The 8,665-nt window shown below is 48.0% G+C and overlaps 1 protein-coding gene across 1 annotated transcript; it reads right to left on the bottom strand.

Moving 5' to 3' along the window:
• Nucleotides 1–693: 693 nt before the first annotated feature.
• LOC123091429 (aldehyde oxidase GLOX-like) lies at nt 694–2,635 on the bottom strand. Its single transcript, XM_044512934.1, has one exon. The coding sequence runs from the start codon at nt 2,604–2,606 to the stop codon at nt 879–881; it is 1,728 nt and encodes a 575-aa protein (XP_044368869.1). The 5' UTR covers nt 2,607–2,635; the 3' UTR covers nt 694–878.
• Nucleotides 2,636–8,665: the final 6,030 nt, after the last annotated feature.

Here is an 8,665-nt window from a genome sequence, read left to right as displayed (position 1 = left end):
CCTCCGTGTCTTATTTTTTACTGGGAATGAAGATAAATTTATTGTACATATGAAATCAGCATGATTTTTTATATGAACTAAAATCTCCATCCAAGAATTAACAATTGCACCCACTGGACTATTCTCCTACACTTCGATTCAACATGAGTTTTCTTTGCAGGTGCAGCTCAGTCGTCTCCAAGGGAATTGTTTAAAGAATTGAAACTTCGAGGTCAGCGGAGAATTTGTTTGACATGTTTTGTGTTTTCTTTGATAGTAGTTGTTTATCAGAGGGTCTGTGTTTGTATTCTCTCATTTTGGATATGGCCAACGATCCGTATTTTCTCATTTTGGATATGGCCAACGATCTCTCTGACCTGGTGTAACACTATAAACTATTGAAGTATATAAATGGGACACTGGGTGATGTATTCATTGACGTCAACTTGTAGTATCATTTTAGTGAACAGCTGGTAGTTCACAACCTGGCAGCTGAATGACTTAGAAATTATATGGTTCTGTGAGGTTCGATTATTTGAAGTTCAGAGTTTGCCCAAAATGTTTTTGTCAAATGGTTGTGTGTGTTTCGTGCCATCATATATGTACACAACTTTTAATCATTCTATTGAAAAAACAGACGGGCGCGACAACGCGCGCCTATCGTCATCTAGTACTACCTAAGAATTGTGGGCATAAACAAAGGCAGCAAAGAAGAAATTGAACCATCTGCCGAGTCATAAAATTTTGATAAATTCTGGTCACTTTCCAAACTAATTAAACCATCTTCTGACCTACGTTAACATGCAAAATGACGATTCCTTCCCTAGCTCGTCTCATCTTCCCCTGATGGGATCTCGAGAAAGAATGATCTTTCACATTGATATCATCTGTGTCAGTGATCATGGCGCTGCACCGAGCGGCCGCGTGCGCACCCACGCCGCGCTGCTGGGCACGCCGGCGTGCACCAGGAACCACAGGTAGTACCCCGGCGGCGCCACACCGGGCGATGGCGGCGTGGCCACCTCCGCCTCGTACACCCCGACGTCTAGCTGCGCCACCCTCGTCACGGCCAGGTCCACCACCCGCTGGTTCATCCCGAACGAGTGTGTCGCGAACGCCGGCGCCACAGCCACCACGCGCACCACCTGATCTTCGGGTCCCCCTCCCGCCAGCGCGCCGCCGGGCACCTCGAACCGCACCGACGCCGCTTCCCCGTACCCGACCTCCGCTGGCGCCCCCAACACCCGCGGCCGCAGGCTGTCGAGCCGCGTGTCGAGGTATGGCGGCAGGAACGCCTCCAGGCTCAGCTCCGTCGGGTACGTCACGTTGGCGAACACGTATCCGATGTGCGGGTTGCTCCCGCCGACGAGCACCCGGCCGTAGGTGTCCAGCGTCGCCGACGAGTGGTACATCCTCGGGACGGTGGAGGCGGTCAGAACCTCGAACCGCGCGCCGTTCTGCGTGTCCGGCCGATACAACACCGGATACATTACCGGCTCCCGACCGAGCTCCCATCCTGCCGTCCCCGCCGCCGCACCGTTCACGATGAGCACGTCGCCGGTTGGGAGCAGCACCATGTCACCCATCACCCGTGGCAGAGGCATCTCCTCCATGGCCCACACCGGGTTCGCGTCCGTCGGCGCGATGCGGCCGCATGTCCGCTCCGTCGGCACGAACGTGCCGTTCCGGAGCGCGAGCTGGTACGCCCCACGCGGCGCGCCTCCGCAGACGAGCACCTCGGCGTGCGTCGGGTACTCTGGGCGCAGCGGGAGGAGGACGGACGAGCCAGAGGACGGGTAGTTCCGCGGCACTCCGCCAGGGATCGTGGGAAGCCGGCGTAGCGGGGTGCGGTTGTAGGGGTCGAAGACGACGGCGCGGTCGTTGGCGAAGACGAAGACGGTGCCGTCGGGGAGGAGGTGGAGGAAGGGGTAGAGGTTGTTCTCGGCGTCCACCTCCGTGGTCTCGTCCAAGAACGGGAAGAAGGTCAGCGGCGGCGGGCCGTTGACGCCGTCGTGCGGGAAGAACTCGAAGTTGTACTGCCGCCGGCCGCCGAGGATGAGCACCCGCCCGTCGGCGAGGAGGATGTCAGTGGCGTACCACCGCCGCGCGGCCAGGAAATCCGGGAGGTCGACCCAGCCGGACGTCGGGGAGAAGAGGCGCGCGATGCGGTCGCCGTTGGAGAAGCCGCCGGTCTGGAGGAGCGTGCCGTTGGGCAGCAGAGCGGCGGACGAGCACCACGGGTTGGTGGCGAGCGGGTACGGATGCAGCGCGTTGGACCGGAGGTCGAGGAGCACCGAGTGCGCGGAGCAGTCGACGGGCGCGGCGGTGGCGTTCGGCGCGGCCGCGGCGGCGCACGAAGCCGGGTCGAGGAGGGAGATGTTGGAGGGGCCGGAGTCGGTGCGGTCGAACATGAGGACGAAGTCCTCCGGGAGGAGCTGCATGTGCATGGCCGAGACGCCGATATTGGCGTGGAGGAGCCGCCACTCGCCGGCCAGCGCGGCCGGCGACGTCGGCTGTGCAGGCTCCAGCTGCCACGCCGTGGCGTCGGCGCCGGCATTGTCGACGCGGCTGGTGATCAGCAGGAGGACGATGAGCAGGGGAAGGAAGGGTCTCGCCGGCTTAGGCATGGTTGCTCTGCACGCGTGGCTTCTTTAAGTCGTTGCATCGCATCGTTGTGATGTGTTAGGATGGTTTGTACAGTGTGATGTTGGTTTGTTGGGTGGAAGGTTGGTTTGGGGAGGTTGGCTTTGGAGGGAAAACACGTTTGATGGCTAAAACTTGAAATCCAACTGTAACTATGCAGTCAAACTTAAGAATTCCACCTAAGGTCCTTGCTCGCAAATTTTTATTAAATATTAGGTACCTTCAAAAAAATGATGTAAGTTAAATTTTTGGGTCGTTATATCTCCATCCAATGGCCTGTATTGTACCACTGTTCGCAATTTTTTGTTAAGTATTAGGTACCCTCAAAAAATGTGTAAGTTAAATTTTTGGGTTGTTATATCTCCATCCAACGTCCTGTATTGTACCACTGTTCATACAAGATAATGCCCCGCGCGTTGGTGCGGAAATTTTTAGCAATGAATTTATTAAAAAATAAAATTCGAATATATGAAAGTAGTGCCACACCACATTCAAGCTAGAGGTAAATGGAGGGTGAATGCATGTTATATTGTCTTATGAAATTAAAGATCAATTATTTATTGTGGAAAAATAAAATTTAAAATTAATTATGTGGATGGTTTTTGATGTTTTTGATGATGTGGGTGGCTTGCATGTGGTAGAAAGTGAAAAGTTAAATGGTTGCATGGGCGCTTGATGATGTGGAGGGTGTGCATGTCATGAAAAGTGGGATGAGGTGGATATGTTGCATGTGTTAAGATAAATAAGATAGTGGGGCTGAACTTAGCTATATACTCCCTCTGTCCCAAAATAAGTTGTACTAATGTTGAGACACTTATTCTGGGACGGATGAAGTATATGATTCTTCCTCCACACGACACCCTCTGGCCTAGCCCTAAGTGACGTACGCTCGCCCCTCAACCTCCAACCCACACCACCATGGTGGCTGCCGCCACGCTCATCCCTCTAAGCCCCCTCCCCCCTTACCGACCGTTGACCTGCAACAACTCCGACAAGCCCCGCAACCCCGCCCCCAATCCACACTCATCAACTTGCTTCCTCGCCCCCGCTTGAGACATCACAACTTGTTGCCCACTTGCAGTGGCGTCCCTGTCTCTAGTTAGGTCCTGGCTCGGCTTTGCTGTCGCCAACACTTGTCGCTCCTCACGTCGTCCCTACCTTTAGTGCTGGTATTGAAAAAAGAGTGGCCATATTCTAGCTTATTGGAAACAACTACTTCATAAACGCAAATGATATTGATAGCCACCTGATAAACTTGTTTTTCTTCCTTTTGTATTTCATGCATCCAAATATTCAGATTGGATGGTTCTTAATTGAAACTTCTTAGCAGCATGTGAAATAGCAATATCATATTGAAAATGTATCACTACATCTGCATTGGTCACAAGCATAACGTACCAAGTACTCTATCTCTCTCTGCCAAAATATATTGTCAGAAAACTTTAGCACATTTTGAACCCATCCAGATTATTTAGGATGATCTGACCCTTTTATCAAACGAACAGTATTGTGGCGCTTCTTTCCCACTTAGACATGCCAAAGTTCACGGCGTTTTTGGCCTGGCCACGACCTAGATAAGTAGCCAGTGACCTCTTGCATGGCAAGGCAGAAACGTTGAACAGAGACGCATTACTGGAAATGCCTCAGACCCTGATGTTTCTGCCCCGAGAAGAAACACAGGATCTTGGGGCATTTCCAATAACGCAAGCCCACATCTACTTATTTATCGAGGGCAGAAACGCTCGCTGCTTTGGCGTGTCTATGTGGAGGCAGAAACACCACGGGTTTGGGCTTTACCAAGAAGCTCGGATCAGGAAGGGTTCAGATCGTGCTAAAGTTTGGCAAAAAGTCGAAACAGTGATTTTGGTCCCCCCCCCCACCCCACCCCACCCCCTCTCAAATATTGTGTGTGTTATATAGAGTATTTTTTTAAGTCAATTTTTTGTAAATTTTTTGACCAACTTTACAGAAAAACTTGTCAACATCTAGAATACCAAATCAATACCATTGATTTATGATGAAATATATTACATATGATATATATTTGGTATTTTAGATATAGTTATTTTTCTCTAAACTTGGTTAAAGTTATGAAGTCTGACTTGCGCGAGAACCAATGGACACTATATGATGGACAGGGGGAGTATTTATTTTGAAAAATATTTTATTCTATTATTTTCCCACTATAACATTCATTCTCAACAATAACACTATTTTATGCAACATTCCAATTGGGATACTTGTTAGTGGTGCACCTTTTGAAGATGAAAAATAATCACCCTTTGCCCTGGTCTTGTAAAAAGTCAAAAGAAAATGAACAAAACATGAGAATAGGTAGGAAAAAACAATCAATGGCCAAATTTAAAGAAATACGTTGTAATGGGGCCCTTTTTGACGGGCCTGGGACCGCCGCTGGTGCAACTAGATGAGTAAATTTCATCTCCTTCACTTATATCTTTTGTTTATATTCAAAAATCACAAGTTAGATTTGATCCAATCAATTGAAATGGTCCAAAGAAGATTATTTTCATATTCGAATTTGCAAAATGTGTGCGTATCTTATCATTGATAGATAGAGTTGAGTTCAAACAAAGAGAATGGGCTATGGTAGCATCCAACAAGCACGTACACCACAAAATGGAGAGAGCGGGAGGGCTAGAGCACAAATAATGGGGTACTAGTGGCCGGGGTGCCACCTGGTGGCGCCATCTATGCAGTAATGTGCACACTAATCAAGCTGACACACTTATTAACATGTTGACAATCCAAACGAGCAACATTGGTTAAAAATATAATGCACAGAATAGAACTGCAGAAGAGTGTTCATTCATAAGGCAAAGAAAGCGAAGTAGTTTCATCGATGCTAATAGATCCATATTAATAGAGGTGACAACCTTACAAGTGGATAGTTGGATGACTGATCACAGAAACACATCCAACTATTCAAGTCAAGGTTTAGCAGTCTCCAAAAGGTGGGCGATCTCCAAAAGAGGTAGAGTTCCTCGGATCATCACAACACAAGCATACCAAGTCTTAGTGAGGAACTAAATACAATACATGGATTATATGTACAGGCAGTAGCTGGGGTCGATAGTGGTGCGTCAAGAGACGAAGCACAGTTGCATCACTGGTTCACTAAGCTGCTCCTATTGCCATTTAATCAATCAACCATTCTACCATCGAGACAGACCTTACCACCATGAAGTATTGGCATACTCAAGAGGAGGGCACCTCACCAGGAAGTCGAAACCTAGACATCAGCACAACCATGTTGGACCTTGTACTGCATGTACAATACATCAGCACAACCATGTTGGACCTTATACTGTCTGTACAATGAAAAGAAGAGTTTCCAAGAATAGGAAAATAATTTTTACATCAATTTCCTCTTATATTCTGAAGACCTCCCTAAATCAGAAGAAGAAATCAAGTAGATGTACCTAACACACATAGATACATGAAGATGTGATTGATAGATTGTGAATCAGTAGCTAACGTCCAACCATCTTGGAACACTGTCCCCCATGGTGTCCAGCCACCACCCTTCAGCAATTCATCAAATGGCAGCCGCTTTTTAAATGGTACTTGTGTAAGTAAAATCGGCAATCCTGCAAACAAAATTGCAGAGACAACAAAAATCTTGGCAAACTCACATGCAATTTGTATTTGATGTTTAGTTAGTTTGCAAATTTAGAGCCTAATGACAGCATTTTTTTCTTTAGAAAAAAAAGAATAACAACGACAGAGGCAAGGTCATACATGTGCGCATGAAGACTTGTCTTCGTAGCCTGATTTGGTCATGCGAGTATGACACTTGTGTGAGTTCTAAACTTCTTTCACTCCTCAACTCACCGTCATGAGTTGCCTTGCACTGATGTACTTTATGAAATAGGTACATATATACTACATGAGAGGTTAGCAAAATCATGTTTTCTTCATTTCCTATTTGAAACAAAAAAATTGTAGTAATCCTCTGCCCCGTGAAGTTTCCTCAAAATAAGGGGAGAGTATACATAAAAATAGCTACCAACTAAGGAATACACATAATACAAATGAGGAAGATATCAAGAAATAGTAACATTGCAAAATCTGGTAGGTTTTGTATTCATTTGTTTAAACTCATTGCGTACCCCTGCTGTAAATTTTAGAAGCCAATTGCAAGACTACAAATTGTATATTAACTCCTCTCTAAACAATGTTTTTTTTGCAGTTTGATCATTAGTTTTCTTCAAGAAACAGTAGGGAACGATCTTGTTGGAAATATATTATGGTGAAATAAAACCATGTGAGCTATCTCCAGCTGGACCAAGCATCTGCTATGTCAGATGTCGTTAGACCATATAAACATAAAAGGTAAACTGAACCAACTAACCAATATTCTGCGATAACTACTAAATTCATGATTTACAATCTGGTAATATTACTCCAGATCAATAGTAAACTTACCTTCCTGATCAGTGTCACCTCCAGATCCACGACAATCACAGGTCCCATCCTCTTTATTCCCACGAGAATCACAGCTAGCCAATCTTGTTAGAGTGACCTCCTTATAAGATCCAACAGCACATCTCCCTCTGCATCTGCATACAGAACTCGAATCAATCAGCTGGAGTTGGTGACTTAACTGATGATCTAGATGAAGAAGAAGAAGAATCCATCCATGTTTGCTAGTGAAGTGACGAGTCCATGGATGGAATCATTGGTACCTCGGAGCAGGAGGCATGCATGGCGAAGTCGTTGAAGCAGTCGATGATGCACTGCTGGATGTCGAGGGACGGTGTGTCCAGGGTGCTCACCATCAACAGCGGGTAACCCCGACTTGGCGGCGCAGTAGATATCCACCCAGGTGTCCTCCTCCTTGCACTCCACCTCAAACTTCAAGCACACTCAGTCGGTCGCTGATCACCATTTTAAGCTACATCGGCAATGGCGCTCTGCTCTATTGGTGACTAAATGTTTGTGAACGTGCATATAGAGCCTTGAGTAATGGCGTTCACAAATAAAACAACTGGAGAATGCTTTCCCTGAGATGTGCAATCTAGTTCTGCAGGTTTTCGGATAGAAGTAGCAGCAGCAATATAAGGGGTCAGCTGAATTAGCTTCTATAACGAACAAACATATCTCGATTGAAACTGTCGAATTTAACGGCACCGGGTAGAGCAGAGCTCGGTCGCTTGTCAGAAACTAAGACAAAATCATGCGTGTGCACGATCGCAGCTCGAATCATAGATCAGAGGAGAAGGAGGCCCCCGGTCAGATCAAAACCGAATGGACGGCCCTTGCCGTTCGGCGGCACATCAGCTCGCGAAGAGAGAGGGAGGTGCAGGGGTACCTTCTTGCAGGTTAATGGGGAGCGCGAGGTAGTAGATGCAGTCGGTGCTCCGGCGGCGGCGCAGCTCCTCCTCATCGACCGGCGCGTGCGGCGTTCCGCCTCCAGTCTTTGAGGCGAGTGGGTCTAAGAGAGAGAGACAGAGTGAGGGGAAAGGAGGTGGCGTGCGTGGGGAGAAGTGGGTTGGGGCGGGGCGGCCGTATCTGGCGATCTCTTCCTTCGTCCAGAAGAAAGAGGGAGGAAGTGGGTTGTGGGGCAGCGACGAAGCCAATCGTGTGCCTAATCTCAGCTCCTCGCGCAACCATCCAAAATCCGACGTAGCATAGCCGAGAGGGCGCCCTTTGCGCGACTGTTAATGGGTTTAATGGTCGCCCCCAAACCCAAAAACCATGTCTCCGACAGAAGATATGTTAAACTTTTTGCGTTGGCCCCGCAGCGAGCTTCATCTTGGATGATCTGCACAAGGCGAGTGACGGAAGGGTGCTCTCCGTTGAAGCACCCATCCCAGTGCTTCCAATGAAACCGAGAGGTGAGGATGACAAGGGTAGAGATCCCTTTCCACATGCTCGTCGGAGCCGTAGACAAGGTGGAGGCCCGCCAATCAAGGAACTTGTCAACTGGGGGCACGGGTGGTTGCAAAGGCAGGACTCCTAGCGAAAACTTCTTGTCATACTTGACGAGTGAAGGAACAATCGACGGGAGATGAGGTCTGGT

Source organism: Triticum aestivum, chromosome 4B (assembly GCF_018294505.1).
Source record: "Triticum aestivum cultivar Chinese Spring chromosome 4B, IWGSC CS RefSeq v2.1, whole genome shotgun sequence".
In the NCBI taxonomy this organism is placed as follows: Eukaryota; Viridiplantae; Streptophyta; class Magnoliopsida; order Poales; family Poaceae; genus Triticum; species Triticum aestivum.
This window is presented reverse-complemented; position numbering and strand designations above follow the sequence as displayed.